The 17,137-nt window shown below is 33.6% G+C and overlaps 1 protein-coding gene across 1 annotated transcript in view; it reads left to right on the top strand.

Annotated features, from left to right (window-relative positions):
- Positions 1 to 17,137, top strand: part of LOC145306890 (uncharacterized) — a 33,350-nt gene that overhangs the window by 9,908 nt on the left and 6,305 nt on the right. The window contains exons 4-12 of the mRNA XM_080149233.1: positions 2,056 to 2,177; positions 6,604 to 6,702; positions 7,981 to 8,079; positions 8,422 to 8,520; positions 8,864 to 8,962; positions 9,295 to 9,393; positions 9,743 to 9,841; positions 10,167 to 10,265; positions 16,116 to 16,214. Coding sequence (XP_080005359.1) covers positions 2,056 to 2,177; positions 6,604 to 6,702; positions 7,981 to 8,079; positions 8,422 to 8,520; positions 8,864 to 8,962; positions 9,295 to 9,393; positions 9,743 to 9,841; positions 10,167 to 10,265; positions 16,116 to 16,214 — 914 coding nt within the window. The remainder of the gene's footprint in view (positions 1 to 2,055; positions 2,178 to 6,603; positions 6,703 to 7,980; positions 8,080 to 8,421; positions 8,521 to 8,863; positions 8,963 to 9,294; positions 9,394 to 9,742; positions 9,842 to 10,166; positions 10,266 to 16,115; positions 16,215 to 17,137) is intronic.

Genomic DNA, 17,137 nt, shown 5'->3' with positions numbered 1-17,137 from the left:
AGGGATATTATACCATAAAATCTTTCTGTAGATTACATTTTGTGGTTGAAACATTTGGACACTTAACTTAATAAACCAACCAATCAAAATACAAATACAATTTCCTAAAGTTGGTTAGACAACAAATAAGAAAAAGTTATTATAAAACTTTGGGGACTAACAAGGGCTGGAAGGGGTATTGGGTTGTTCAATATAATTGTCGACAAAATCATATTTCTTTGCTAAAGCATTGTAATAAAGGGAAAGGATATATCTCTGTGTATCTGCTCAACTGAAATGCCTCTTTTTTTTACTATGTAGCTTCTCATAGGTCCTAAGAAAGTTTATAACTATTTTTGTGGAGGTTACCTCCACCCTCCAAAAAGAAATCGACCCTTAAAAAAGACCCCCCAATACAAGAAAAAATAGAACTAACTTAATAAAATTAATTAATTAAGTCTAGAATAAAAAATAGGATAATTATTGTTGTTGAATTCAATGACCTCTCCACCTCTCAAGTGCCCCTAAAGGCCTCTAGGGGCGTATCCACTAGTACCAAAAACTGATTGTAGAGTATCTGTGTTATGTATCTTTATAATAAAGTAACAGGATATACATTCTACATGTGTCTGTGTGTACCAAGGGATCTCACTGACCACTGAAAGAATATGGTTCTCTTTTACATGGTAGCTTCTCAGAGGACCTGGTAAGGTTTATAACCATTTTGGGGGAGAGAACCACAACCGCCCTAGGAGATATCACCCCTAGAAAATAATAAACCCCTCTCAAAATTTTTTTTACTTTTTCTTTAAAAAACTGTACTTCAAAGATGGGGTTTGACTCCCCCCAAACCCAAGGGTCCCTGGATGCCTCTAGGGGCATAGCCGCTGCTAGTATAGCGTTCCATACTATAAAGTAGTAAGGTTTTTTGTCTGAAGCTAAAGATTATAGAAATTGCGGGTCTGAATTGGTTTTACTTATCAGGAAAGCTTTATAAATATCTTGGGATGGTTTTATGCTATTTTTCTGACATTCCCCACCCGCCCTAGAGGTTAGGGGAGAAGCAATTAATAGATTATACAGCAAAAGCCTACAATGATTAGTCCGATATGGTACAAAATAGACGCATAGGAAAAATGATTGGTCCATATGCGTCGAAAATGACGCAAAAAAAAACTTCTTTGGTATGCCACAATTCAAAAAATCTAAAAATACAAATGTCTTACAATTCCTTAAGGAAGCTGTGTTTAAAATTTCATGCGGTTCTGACGACAGGGGGGAGCTTTGGTACTAATGGGTTAAAATTTTATAAAGAAGGAAGCAAAAATAGTTTTTGACTCACTCAAGGTCGGAAATTCATTATCAAACAGAGGCTTTGCACAAAAAAATGTAGCTCTCTGGCTCTAATAGGAGCTGAGATAATAGGGGGAGGGAGGCATTGACCCCTCCCCCCCCCCCCCCAACCAATTAAGGTGCAGCAAGGGGCCCAACTGTTAAGGGTTAAGGAAGTACCTAGTATATATAGAAATATATTTGTATTATAAAGTCTAGAACATCACAGAATATTACAGTACTACTAGTATACCTAGTATACACAGAAATATATTTGTAATATGAAGTCTAGAACATCACAGTATATTATAGTACCACTAGTATTTCTAGTATATATAGAAATATATTTATATTATGAAGTCTAGAATATCACAGTATATTATAGTACCACTAGTATACCTAGTATATATAGAAATATATTTATATTATGAAGTCTAGAATATCACAGTATATTACAGTACCACTAGTATACCTAGTATATATAGAAATATATTTGTAATATGAAGTCTAGAACATCACAGTATATTATAGTACCAAATATATTTATATTATGAAGTCTAGAATATCACAGTATATTACAGTACCACTAGTATACCTAGTATATATAGAAATATATTTGTAATATGAAGTCTAGAACATCACAGTATATTATAGTACCACTAGTATTTCTAGTATATATAAAAATATATTTGTATTCTGTATTCATATCAAAACATCATGAAATAGATTATTGTTTTCTTATAGGAATATGTATTCTAAAGAAGATGTGGATAAGTTTGTTGAGAACTGTGAAGAAGGAAATCTGGATGAAGTGAATAAAGCCCTCTCTAAATACCCAGATATTATACATGAAAAAGACAATTGGGGTAAGTCAATTTAGCTGCTTTGAAATTTAGTCGATATTAGAAATACAGGGTGCGCCACATAAGTCCGGACTTTTTTCTAATGGCCATAGCACCAAAACTACTTGACCAATCATGACGTTTGACCACACCATAAAAAGCTTAGGTAATTACCTTTTTGCCCATAAAATTTTTGGACGATGGAGGACGTGTTCTCCGAGCTAGCAGCGCTTATGTTTAACCCATTAGTGCCGAGCACCACTTTTATGGACCGACCGAGCTGAAAATTTCAGGGAAGCTTTGTTATGGTTAAAACGGAATTCCAATTTTTTTGTTTTGCTCTAGTGGCGTGCACAGGAAAGTTGCAATAAAACCCGGTTCGGTGCGAGTAAAGAAACCGTTCGGCATAGGTACCCAATTTGGCGTTTTTTGGTGCTTTCCCCCGGCATTCAAGCCTAAATACCCGGTTATTATGCCCAAAAAATTAAAAATGTAATTTTTGAACGTCCAAATTGAGTTGTAGAGTAGCTAATACTACGATACGATCTGCAATTGAAAACTACATAACCTCATGTAATTGATAGAGCTACAAGTAAAATACAAAACGATTTATATCACATTTAGTGTATTGGCTATAGGTGCCACCCTTTTCAGTTAAAAAAGCCCGTTTCCTAGAAGTTTTAAAATTTTGATATTATATGTGGACGGGTATCTTTACTCGCGCCAAGCCGGGCAATAAGATTGGCGGGTATCTTTACTTGGGCCGAGCCGGGCCAATATAGAACGTAAAAAAACGATAAAAAAATCATATAAAAAATAATAATTTGAATAAAACGAATTCACAAATGAATGTAGTTGCCAATAAACTTTACATTTAACGAAAAAAATCACTAACTTTACTTCATAAACAAAAAAGTTAGGAGGGGTATTTTAAAATCACCTCGTTTTTCTTGGTTTTCAAATTTTGTTGAGCTATACCGGCAAACAGAAGTAAGCAAAACTGCCTGCTCCAGGGGGAAATGAAAACCAGGGTAGTAGAGGGGGAATTCATACTGAGAATGATGCAATCTTGAAACTGAGAACTGTTTTTTTTCGGCATTTTCTGGAACCGGGCGTTAAAAGCCGGTTCGTCACTAATGGGTTAACATGGCAGAATTGAATTGCGCTGATAGTTTACCCTGGATACTCGACTAGGGCCCACTAAATCTGACCTCAGCCCATCTGTAGGTGAGGTAGAGTTATGCAACTTGCTGGGGATACTGTAAGATACATAAGTAAGACAGTCGAAAAGACTAGAGCTCTTTATCTGAAATGGCTTGGCCGTAGTACTCCATCAAAGTGAAACATGGCAGATTTTGAGATGTCAAAAACTTCAAAAATTGTGAAAATTCGTGAAAATTTCTCCGTTCTCGACTACAAAGGCCGATTTGTAACCTTAAAACTCGTTTTAGACTATGTGTTGCGATGATAACCCTAGCTTAATCTTTATGCCATTTCCAAAAAGGTATTAACCCTTTACAGTCGGGCCCCTTGCCGCACCTTAATCGGTCGGGGGGGGGGGGGGGCGTTCAACGCCCCCCCTAATTATCTCAGTTATTATTAGAGCTAGAGGGCTAAATTTTTTTGTACAAGTCCCCTGTTTGATAATGAATTTCCGACCTTTTATAAGTCTAAGTCAATTTTCGCTTCCTTCACCCTTTTATTTAACAACCTTTGTTTTTAGGTCTTTTTTTATTTAAAAATTTCAAACGGCTGTAATTTTTTATTTTTGAAGCTAGAAGAAAAATTTTTTCCCAGAAAATGTTTATTTTTACATTAGAAATATCAAAATATAAATTTCAGCGGCCTCAGCTGTACTTGGCAGCTGCAAGCCGCCGCAGTCGGCGGTCGGCGGGAAAACGGCGGCGGATCTTCATGAAATTTTAATACGTTATGTAGACATGTAAGAAAAGCTTAAGTTTAAAATTTGAAGTCTCTAAGTAAAAAATTGCGGCCACAGGAGCCTTTTAAAGATTTCTGGAGACCTGGAGGATCAGGACCTGCAGGATCATACCTGGAACCTGAAAGTGACTTGAACACCTGTATTTCATATAAGGATGTACTACTAGAGGATTTTTTAGTATTTTGGTATGATAAATGCTTTGTTTTAGTCAAAAAAATATTTTACCTCTTTACCTGGATGACCCTGCCAGGTTTGCTGGCATCCTGTGCCCGCCAGGATGGAGATATTCAAAAAATTCCAACTCTCAGTTATGTGTCTTACCCATACTTAAAAAGTCAAGCAGTTTGGGCTCTTTATCTTTCACACACAGAAAATGAGATAGAAAAAACCGGATGGGGGGGCGTTCAACGCCCCCCCCCCCCCGACTGTTAAGGGTTAAACGTTGTTCTATCTTATTTGTGGCCCAAATGAGAGCCGCCGTGTCGAAGGGTAGCTTGAAAGATGGGTGAATTTTGATCCTGCAGTTACTCACGTCCCTAAGGAGATATGGCCTCCCAGCAGCCTTTAGTCTTCATCTAATTGACTTTTGGGCCTGGAGCGCCACTAAAGCACGAACCAATAGACGCGCCCATACCACAAAAACCTCCCTCATTGCCACTATCAAGGAGAACTTCGCCAGCTTGGACAGGGACATGGTGACCAGGATCTAGGGACGGTTCAGGGGGCGGGTAGAGGCGGTGGTTGAGGCTGGTGGCGATTTTATTGAATAATCTAATAGTCATATACCTAGTTTGCCTCCCAGTTTTTAAAATCCAATAAAATATTTAAAATTGACGATTTTATGTTCATTTGTTTAAAAATAAGAAAAAGTCCGGATTTATGTGGCGCACCCTGTATAAGGGAAAGCTTAAAAATTATATAACAATGATAATATTTACATACTAATAATAAAACTTTCAATGATTTTTTTTATATATTTTGGGGGAGGGGAGGGGGCATAAGTTTACCTCCTTGCTTGCAATTGCAGTTTCAAAAAGAAAAAAATAAAGAAAAGGATTTTTTTTGGGGGGGGGGGCGGACGTCAATTTATTTTCTATGGCTGATTTCTCAATGTTTTTTTCACCCACCCTCAAAATAGTTATAAACCAATCCAGGATGAGAAGTTAACTAGTATAGGAGAACCATATCAGTTCAGCGGTTAGCAAAATCCTTTGGTACACACACAAAAAGACTTACACAGATCCTATTTCCTTAAAAAAGGATATTGTTCATAATCTCTAAAGCTCCGAACACAAGAAACATTAAAGAGTCTGCTCATTATTTTTTATACTTTGAAACCGTATAGAAACACATTGTCTTAAGCACCTTAAGCTAAACTAATCAACCAAAAAAATGTCCTATTAACAAAAATATCCTAGATTTATGACTTGATTCTGCTTTTTTTAAAGGAAAAAAAGGAAAATCTGAACATTTACTATTATTTTACTGTTTCTAGAGATTTTTACCTAGCATGAAAAGTAAAAAAATCTTTGTTTGGTTTTGTTTAATAACATCAAATTGCCCATTCATGTTTTAAAGACAGTGTATAGTATTCAGTAAAGGGTATAGTATGATATTGCCTCTTAGGGGATTTTCGTCTAATTGTAGCTTTTCTCCTATTTCTTGCCCTTGCAGGGGGCTCTAACACATGCAGGGTCAATTATCTAACCCTGCAGGGCAACACCTAACCTAAGATAACCAATAACCAATAAGCTACTGGGACGAAAGGAACTATTCCTTGGCATTAGAATTTTTTCTTTTAATTTTGAAAATTTTGGTAACCCCTCCCACCCCCCCACCAAAAAAAGCTATGAAACCTGGCCGTGGTGCTTTTTTCGATTAGGTTAGATTAGGTTATGGGTTAGAGGGCCGAGTGCTGCTGCTAGGCAGGCTAGGGAGCCAAGCACTCTGGTTAGGCAGGCCAGGGGGACGAGCGCAGCGGCCAGCTTTCATAGTTTTATGAGGGGGGGATGAGGGGGTTAACTTAAATCATTAAATTGAAAATAGAATCCTATGTGGATAATACACATATACTTATCTATCTATCTCTCTATCAAACTGTCTATCTATCTACACAGTGTTACAAATAAAACTATGTTTTCTGTTTTTCTGACATAACAAGAAGGAATACAAAAAAACAATTAATTTTATTATAATTGGTAATATTACTCAGTTTAAATTTAAGTTTATTATACCAGATATTATTTCAGTTGAACAAAAAAAATACAGTAAAAACAGCAGGACAAAGTAAAATAAGAAAGGGGTTGAAAAAAGGAAATGGTTCAGAGTCAATAAAGTTAATATGGCTGTCAAACATTGATAAAATACAAAAAAAATTTAACTCCTATTTTTCATAATTACATAAGATATACCACATTGATGAAGTAGCTCCACTACAAATGTAGAAAAAAATTCTAATAAGGTCTGAAATTTGTTAAAACTAATATTAATATTAACCTAAATTTTCAGGTGAAACTTCTTTGCATAAAGCTGCTGATGAAGGCCACCAGAGTATAGTTGATAAACTCCTACAACATGGGGCAGATGTTCATGTCAAGGATAGAGATGGTAAGTTAATTATGTTTATCCATACTTAAAGGGAGTGTGAACGTAAAAATTTCTCTTCTGATTATCAAATCTTAACATTTTCTAAGCACATTTCACTACACTGATCAACCAAAAACGTCCTATTAACAAAAATATCCAAGAATAATGCCTTGATTTTATGGTATTTTGGGAGGAAAAAAGGAAAAAACAGGGAAAATCTGAACTTTTTTGTTTCTTATAATGTTTGTAGGAATATTTAACTTGTCATATATAGTTGAAACAATTTACTTACTGTTAAGGATTTATTTTATGATATAAAATTGCCAATTAGTTTTTTTATAACGTAGTAATTAGGTAATAAACACATATTTTAAATTCGTATTATTGACAAAAAAATACCTCACTGTCTACAAAGGGTTGAATCTCATAGGTTATTTAAAATAATAATATTCTTTTTTATTGTGTTGGACAATAAATAACCCACTTTGGAGAATTAGTTTACACGTTTATTAGACTGTTTATAAAGAAATATTGTGTCTTTATTATTTACAAATTTGTAATTAAAGGTGGGCGAGAGATGGGCCATTTTAAGTTAATTGGATACTAATAAAAAACCAGTTTCTAGCTTTGTTATTGCATTTGGTTTTCAATAAAAAATATTGCTTATTTTATCAATTTCTAAGTAACTATACATTGGTTTAAAGCAAGGATTATGTTAAAAGTCAGCTTAACCGTTAGGAAAAATCAAGAACTATGTGAAAAAGTTTAATTTTAGCTATAATGGGAGTAAAAAGCAATTTAATGCATATTTTTTATAATACTGAAAATTTCTTCCTTTCCCTTTACCTTATAAAAATCGTCGGAAAAAGACGTTTTTTAAGCAAACAAAAGCGCCTTTTGCTCTATCTGTGAGATATTATGAATGAGATAATGTTAAGATTTGATATTAAGATGAGAAAAATTTACGTTAACAGTCCCTTTAATTTATTATTGGTGATATTACCTCATATACATAGAAGTTTTTTATACTTTAAAAAAACACAGTAACTACAGCAGGACAAGCTGTTCATTAACTTCATCAAAAGTGGAGTTCAAAAAATGAAATTGTAAGAAGTGAAAAAGTTGATATGGCTGTCAAACATTGAAAAAATACAAAAAAACAAATTTTAACTCCTATCTTTCATAATTACAGAGTAAATACCACATTGATTAAGAAGCTGTGCTACAAATGTAGAAAAAGATACTGAAAAATATGTAAAGTTTGTCAACACTAATGTTAATATTAATCTAAATATTCAGGATGGACTCCTTTGCATCATGCTGCTGGGAGTGGCCACCAGAGTATAGTTGATATACTCCTACAACATGGGGCAGATGTTCATGTCAAGGATCATAAAGGTAAGTTTATTATATTTATCCATACTTACATTATTATTGGTAATATTACTCAATATACATTTAGGTTTAGTATACCAGATATTAATTCAGTTGAAAATAAAAAAGTACAGTAAAAACAGCAGGACAAAGTAAAATAAGAAAGTTGGTAAAAAAGGAAAAGGTTCAGAGTCAATAAAATTAATATTCAAACATTGATAAAATACAAAAAATTTTAACTCCTATCTTTAATGATTACATAAGAAATACCACATTGATGAAGTAGATGTGCTACAAATATAGAAAAAATACTGAAAAGAGGTAAAGTTTATCAAGACTTATATTTATATTAGCCTAAATATTCAGGTGATACTCCTTTGCATGAGGCTGCTTGGAGTGGCCACCAGAGTATAGTTGGTATACTCCTACAACATGGGGCAGATGTTCATGTCAAGGATAGAGATGGTAAGTTAATTATGTTTATCCATACTTAATTTATTATTGGTAATATTACTCAATATACATTTAAGATTGTTATACCAGTTTTTAAAAGAGTTGAACATAAAAAAATACAGTCAAAACAGCAGGACAAAGTAAAATAAGAAAGACAGTGAAAAAAGGAAATGGTTCAGAGTCAATAAAATTAATATTCAAACATTGATAAAATACAAAAAATTTTAACTCCTATCTTTAATAATTACATAAGAAATACCACATTGATGAAGTAGATGTGCTACAAATATAGAAAAAATACTGAAAAGAGGTAAAGTTTATCAAGACTTATATTTATATTAGCCTAAATATTCAGATGATACTCCTTTGTGTAGTGCTGCTTGGAGAGGCCACCAGAGTATAGTTGGTATACTCCTACAACATGGGGCAGATGTTCATGTCAAGGATAGAGATGGTAAGTTAATTATATTTATCCATACTTAATTTATTATTGGTGATATTACTCAATATACATTTAAGTTTATTATACCAGATATTATTTCAGTTGAACATAAAAAAGTACAGTAAAAACAGCAGGACAAAGTAAAATAAGAAAAGGGGTAGAAAAAAGGAAATGGTTCAGAGTCAACAAAGTTAATATGGCTGTCAAATATTGATAAATTACATGAAAGTTAAACTCCTATCTTTTAAAATCTTGAAAGATGATATTTATAAAGTAGCAGCACTACTCTGAAAGAATCTGAAAAATATGTCTAGACTAACATTAGTAATAATCTAAAAATTCAGGTGATACTCCTTTGCATGATGCTGCTGAGAGAGGCCACCAGGGTATAGTTGATATACTCCTACAACATGGGGCAGATGTTCATGTCAAGAATGATGATGGTAAGTTTATTATATTTATCCATACTTAATTTATTATTGGTAATATTACTCAATATACATTTAAGTTTATTATACCAGATATTATTTCGGTTGAACATAAAAAAGTACAGTAAAAACAGCAGGACAAAGTAAAATAAGAAAGGGGATAGAAAAAAGGAAATGGTTCAGAATCAATAAACTTAATATGGCTTTCAAACATTTATAAAATACAAAAGTTTATCTCCTATCTTTTAATTACATAAGAAATACCACATCAATGAAGTAGCTGTTTGCTACAAATGTAGAAAAAGATTCTAAAAAATGTGTATAGTTTGTCAACACTAATATTAATATTAATCTAAATATTCAGGAGACACTCCTTTGCATCTTGCTGCTAGGAGAGGCCACCAGAGTATAGTTGATATACTCCTACAACATGGGGCAGATGTTCATGTCAAGAATAATGATGGTAAGTTAATTATATGTATTCATACTAGCATTATTATTGATAATATTACTCAATATACATTTAAGTTTATTATACCAATTATTAATTCAGTTGAAAATAAAATAAGAAAATACAGTAAAAACAGCAGTACAAAGTAAAATAAGAAAGGGGGTAAAAAATGGTTTAGAGTCAACAAAGTTAATATGGCTGTCAAATATTGATAAATTACAAGGAAGTTAAACTCCTTTTATAAGTTGGAAGAAACATGATATGAATGATGTAGCTGCACTACTATTAAGTTGTAAAAATGGTCATGACTAATATAAAAATTAATTTAAATATTTAGGTAATACTCCTTTGCATCGTGCTGCTGATAGAGGCCACCAGGGTACAGTTGATATACTTCTACAACATGGGGCAGATGTTCATGTCAAGGATAATGAAGGTAAGTCAATTATATTTATCCACATTTACTTTATTATTGGTAATATTACTCAATACACATTTAAGATTGTTATACCAGATGTTAAAAGAGTTGAACATAAAAAAATACAGTCAAAACAAACAGACATAGTAAAACAACTGGAAATTTAATTTTTAAATCCTTAACTTGAAAAAATTTGGAAAATTGGACTATATACATAAAAGATATGGGAAAATTTTAAAATAGCCAAAAACCTGCAAAAAGGAAGTCTGACCGTCATGGTTGTTTTCTTTAAACAACAGGAAATTTAATTTTGATATGTATAACTGAAAAAAGTTTTGGAGATTGTACCATAAACACCAAAGATATGGAGAAAAATGTGAAAAATACAAAAATAGCCTAAAACCTGCTTAAAGGCAGTCTGACCATCATAGTTGTTTTCTTTAAAGGACAGGAAATTTAATTTTAATATTTATAACAAAAAAAATTTTGGAAATCGGACCATAAACACCAAACATATGGAGAAAAATGTGAATAATACAAAAATAGCCTAAAACCTGCTTAAAGGCAGTCTGACCGTCATAGTTGTTTTCTTAAAATGACTGGAAATTTAATTTAGATATCTATAACTGAAAAAAATTTGAAAATCACACCATAAACACTGAAGATATGGAGAAAAATGTGAAAATACAAAATAACCTAAAACCTGCTAAAAAGCGGTCCTACCGCCATTGATGTTTTATACTTGTCAATGTTGTCAAAAAATTTCAGCATTCTATCTTTTATAGGAGCTGAGTAATCCGATTTCTCCCCTATAGCGTTATGGACAAACAGACAAAGTGAACTATAGAGTAGCTTCGCTACTAAAAATACAGTAATAATAACAGCAGGACAAAATAAAATAAGAATGGGGGTGAACAAAGTTAGTAAGGCTATTACTCAATATTCATCATCCGGATAATAAAAAAGTAAATATAAAAAAAAACACAGTATTAACCCTTAACGGTTGGGGGGGGGGGGGGGGCGTTGAACGCCCCCCCCCATCCGGGTTTTTTTCTATCTCATTTTTTGTGTGTGAAAGATAAAGAGCCCAAACTGCGTGACTTTTTAAGTATGGGTATAACACATAACTGAGAGTTGGAATTTTTTGAATATCTCCATCCTGGCGGGCAGCAAACCTGGCAGGGTAATCCAGGTAAAGAGCAAAAATATTTTTTGACTTAAACAAAGCATTTTATCTTACTAAAATACTAAATTATCCTCTAGTAGTAATTCCTTATATGAAATACAGGTGTTCAAGTCAATTTCAGGTTCCAGGTATGATCCTGCAGGTCCTGATCCTCCAGGTCTCCAGAAATCTTTAAAAGGCTCCTGTGACCGCAATTTTTGACTTAGAGACTTCAAATTTTAAACTTTAGCATTTCTTACATGTCTACATAACGTATTAATATTTCATTAAGATCCTTCACCGTTTCCCGCCGACCGCTGACTGCAGCAGCTGGCAGCTGCCAAGTACAGCTGGCAGCTGCCAAGTACAGCTGCGGACGCTGAAATTTATGTTTTGATATTTCTAATATAAAAAACGCCCCCCCCCCTCCCCGACCGATTAAGGTGAGGCAAGGGGCCCGACTGTAAGGGGATAACAGCATGACAAATATAAAAATAAGATCAAGTAAGTCAACCCTCCAACTCCCTATAACCCCCTATTGGCTAAAACTTTTGTGTGTTACTCATATATTAAGTGTTTTATAACATGGTAAAATACATATTTTATTATTAACCTTATAATAAAAGAACTTTGGAAAGTTTTCAATCTATTGGGGGAGCAAAATGAGAGGAAAGGCAAATATGCTAATTAGGGTGGGTTCATATCGGAATTAGACAAAGCGGGGATATGCAACAGATAAAATTAACCTTAAAAACATTTCTGACCGAAAAAGAATTTTAAAAAATTTACTTTTAGAACACGACCACTTAAAAATATAATTTTTTACTTATACTTACTTAGTATGCAAAGACGACATTCAAAAAATTTTTGAATCAGAACTATGGCTTCATGGTGCACCCTGGAAAGGCCTTGAGGAGCTGAATCAGGAACTTTTGTCCGTTTCAAAATATCTCGTTCCTAGCCTTAGAAATCACTAAAAAACCAAAATTTTTTAAGGTTTATTGAGAATTGTCCAATTTGTAGAGGTTTTTTAGATTTTCTCAGGCTAGGAACGAGATTTTTTGAAACGGACAAAAGTTCCTGACTCAGCTCCTCAAGGCATTTCCAGGGAGCACCATGAAGCCATAGTTCTGATTCAATAAATTTTTGACTCCCATTTACAAATAGCTATACAATTGAATGTCTGGTCGTCAGCGGTTTTAAGACTTAGGATAAATTTTAAATCATCCAGAGGTGTATTATATCTATATAAATTGAGTGCAGATCCCCGCTTTGGCCTCAGAAAAAAATGTCCAAAATCGACCCACCCTAATGCTAATCCCCCCTTCCCTGATTAACCCTTAACAGTCGGGGGTCTGGTTTTTTCAATTTTTCTCATTTTCTGTGTGTGAAATATAAAGAGCCCATACTGCGTGACTTATAAGTATAGGTATGACACATAACTGAGAGTTGGAATTTTTTTAATATCTCCATCCAGGATGCTAGCAAACCTGACAGGGTCATCCAGGTAAAGAGTAATTCAGGTTCCAGGTATGATCCGCCAGGTCTCCAAGAATCTTTGAAAGGCTCCTGTGGCAATTTTTGACTTAGAGATGTCAAATTTTAAACTTAAGTTTTTCTTATATGGTTACATAATGTATTAAAATTTCATAAAGATCCGCCGCCGTTTTCCCGCTGACCCCCCCCCCCCCCCCCACGGCTAGGTGCCCGCGTGCTAAGGGTTAAAGTTTATCAAAGATTCAATTACACATGAAACTAAAAGAGAGGAAAAAAAGGAATTATGTCACACCTAAATCTTAACCCCTATATTAATTTGATACCAAAGTTATAATTTTTACAATAAAATTGGCTGGAGTTCTGGAACACCATTTAATCATTATCTGGTCCTCTCCTCATGTCACTGAAATATAGATTAAAGGAACCCTGCAAGAATTACACCGCTTCAACTGATGAAAGACTGCCACAAGTAGACCCAATACCAAAAATTTAAAGCCTTCAGCTTAAATTTAAAGCTTCAATATTAAATTACGTCATCTAGAAGAAAAATTTAAAGCTTATTTTTTTCATAAACTTTTTGCCAGTAACTGATAACATTTTTAAAAAAATACACCCTATCCCATAGTCAAAATCTCTTTTAAAAATTTGGTTTAAATTAAATCTGTAAACGTAAAATCATAGCAGGAAAAAATGAAACTAATGTAAGTAATACAGATGCTCAGCTTTGATTGGTTGTTTAGCGGAATTAGCGTGGACTTGGCCTTCTGATTGGCTGTAAATCATAAAGGCTGGCATTCTCAGACTACAGTAATCTCAGAACAACACAAATTAAACTGAATTTTTTAAAATGATTTTGACTATAAAGAAGGGTGTTTTTATTTTGAAAATGTTATCAGTTATTGGCATCCAAAGTTTCTGCCAAAAATAAGCTAATATTTTTCTTTCTAGGCGTCATATTTTAATAATGAAATTTTTATTATTAGCAATGAAAAACTTTCAAAATTTTCATTGTGCTAAAAATATCATTTTTAAATGTCTATACTATCTGTTATTGAAGCTGGAGGCTTCAAATTTTAGGTATTGAGTCTACTCATGGCAGTCTTTTAGTAGTCAGTTTCTTGCAGGGTTCCTTTAACCCTTAACAGTCGGGCCCCTTGCCGCACCTTAATCAGTTGAACGCTCCCCCATATTATCTCAGTTCCTATTAGAGCTAGAGGGCTAAAAAAATTTGTGCTAGTCCCCTGTGTTATGATGAATTTCCGGCCTTAAGTCAATTTTCGCTTCCTTCACCCTTTTATTTAACAACCTTTGTTTTTAGGTCCTTTTTTACTCAAAAATTTCAAACGGCTTTAATTTTTTTACTTTTGGATCTAGAAGAAAATTTTTTTTGCAGAAAATGTTTATCTTTATGTAAATTTTATAATAGAAATATCAAAATATATATTTCAGCGGCCGCAGCTGTACATGGCAGCTGCCAGCCGCCGCAGTCGGCGGTCGGCGGGAAAACGGCGGCGGATCTTTATGAAATTTTAATACATTATGTAGACATTTAAGAAAAGCTTAAGTTTAAAATTTGAAGTCTCTAAGTCAAAAATTGCGGCCACAGGAGCCTTTTAAAGATTTCTGGAGACCTGGAGGATCAGGACCTGCAGGATCATACCTGGAACCTGAAATTGACTTGAACACCTGTATTTAATATGAGGATGTACTACTAAAGGATATTTTAGTATTTTGGTAAGATAAAATGCTTTGTTTAAGTCAAAAAAATACTTTTGCTCTTTACCTGGATGACCCTGCCAGGTTTGACGGCATCCTGTGCCCGCCAGGATGGAGATATTCAAAAAATTCCAACTCTCAATTATGTGTCATACCCACACTTAAAAAGTCAAGCAGTTTGGGCTCTTTATCTTTCACACACAGAAAATGAGATAGAAAAAACCGGATGGGGGGGCGTTCAACGCCCCCCCCCCCCCCCGACTGTTAAGGGTTAAGCATATATAATCATGTATCAAAATATTTGTATTATTTTGAACCCTCACTGCCCCAACAAGGGCGTCCATGCTTTTTTATTTGGGGAAAGTGGAAATTTTTTTAGGTGGGGGTAATTTGGAATTGGGGTGGGTAAAATATAGAAATTTTTTTACCCCCTCCCCAAAATTTTTACCCTAGGGATAAGATTTGCTTGGGAAACAGTTAAACCCCCCCTAAAATCTGTTGGGAGGGGTAAATAACCCCCTGTAATCTGTTCAGATGTGGGATTGGGGGATATTAACCCCCATAATTTGATAATGTAAAAAAGTACCTACCAAATTATGAAGTACTATAAATATTTAGTAGTATCTTAATCTTATTCATGAAAACACAATAAACAACTTACAAGTCCTGGTAGGTTTTTAACTATTTTTGGTGAGGTAACAAAACCCTGGCAGCCTGCAAAGAAAAATTTCCCCTAGAAAAAAGATTTATATATTTTCTGAAATGTTTGTTTAAGTTGATTTATCTATTTCATAGAAGCTTCAAAAATAATTTTGATTAAAAATTTTTTTTTACTTATTTGGAAATTTTTTTTATTTGAATAGACATTATTTAGACAGACCCAGTGCATTGTTTGCCATTAAAACTAAACCATGTATTTTTTATCATAGTTCATAAATGTTTTAATCTGGTGTAACTTTTTTAGTATTTGATGAAGAACATTCAAGCCTTTTCATAATGGGGGGGTGGTAAAAAATCTTAATAGTGGAAGTAGAAATGTGTATGAAGCAAAGAATTTTTTAGGGATTATTTATTTGGGGGGGATGGGGTTAGATACTCCGTTAAAATTGTTTGGGGGGGATAAAAACCCCCTACTAAATAGTTGGGGTCACCCCCAAGGTAGGGATAAATTTCAAAGGGGGGGGGGGTTAAAATAAAAAAGTTTTATAAAAATTTTGGGGGTAAATCAACCCTTTACTAAATTTGTGAGATTTTTATGCTTTTTTGTTGCAAGGTAATGTTTAGGGTATGAAATCACTCCTTCTCAAATGATTTAATCTTTTTTTCCAGGTTTGTAGGACACGAAGTATAAGTTTCATAAAATGTATATAGAAATCATCCATAAAATAAAAATTAGAAGGCTTTTAAAAGTTTTAATAAACATTTGCAAAGAAAATAGTAGAATACTGAAAACGAGTAATTAGTGAAAGATAAATAATTCATATTTTCAGGAAGAACTGCTCTACAGATATCAGAAAATAATGATGAAAGGAGAGATATTCTGACCTTGATGTTATATCATGGGGTTCAAATTTCTGACATTGATGAAGGTAAGTGAATAACTAATTTTTTATTTCAACGTTTTGCTGTGTAAAAGATGTTTTTTACAACAATACTTTGAAATAAGATATCTCAAAAAGTATTAGAGCTAGAAAAATGTTAGAGACCTTTTTAGAAAGCTCCAATATCTGTCATTTCAACTGTAATGTGAGCAAATTTGCATGATAAACATGAAAGGCAAAATAAGACAATAAAGCAGGTTAGGTGAAGGTGGTCTAAAAATAAAAGTAAAATTTGATCATAAAAAATAATTTTAAAATTTTCTACTATGGGAAGGTACTAACTCAATTTAGGGAAAGCATGTGTTCTGAACTCACCATAAGGTCCCAGTACATCCTGTGTAAACCGTTTCTGCAGGGTTTTTTTTCTAACCTAACACGCCTTCGGGTGGGGTGTGTTATGAGATCCTCTGTTTCCAAAATAGTAAAAGATAGTTTTGAAATAATTTGTTTTGAGTTTTTATGAAGAAATATAAAAATTTATTACCTAAGTTTTTAATGAATTTCATAAAAAGTGATAAAATCATTTTTCAAAGCTTAATTCATTTTTAAAGTTATTAATCAAATTTTCTTAATTAAACAGATCAAAATATGATAATATTGTTCTAGAGTATTGTATTTGTACCAACTTTTCATTTCTATGGGGAATATTAGGCCTTGACAAGATTTTTCCATTACTGGGCTGTCTCCTTCACATCCTCCTAAGCTAGGTTGGCGTCCTCCAGCTTCATCTCTATGCTTTAGTTTTGGTATCATTCTCAGCACATGTACCAGCAAGATCAAACACTTTTAATGTCTGGCCAGTATGTTTTGCATATTCTTCTAGGACTCTTATTATGAAAAACAATTAACTTTTTCATATCAGCAACATTATCAACATATCCAGCATTCAGCACCATATAAAAGGACAGATT

The sequence above is a fragment of the Acartia tonsa genome, chromosome 15, assembly GCF_053477335.1.
Source record: "Acartia tonsa isolate MP-2025a chromosome 15, ASM5347733v1, whole genome shotgun sequence".
Classification (NCBI taxonomy): Eukaryota; Metazoa; Arthropoda; class Copepoda; order Calanoida; family Acartiidae; genus Acartia; species Acartia tonsa.
Note: the sequence above shows the minus strand (reverse complement) of the source record. Positions and strands in the feature narration are given on the sequence as shown.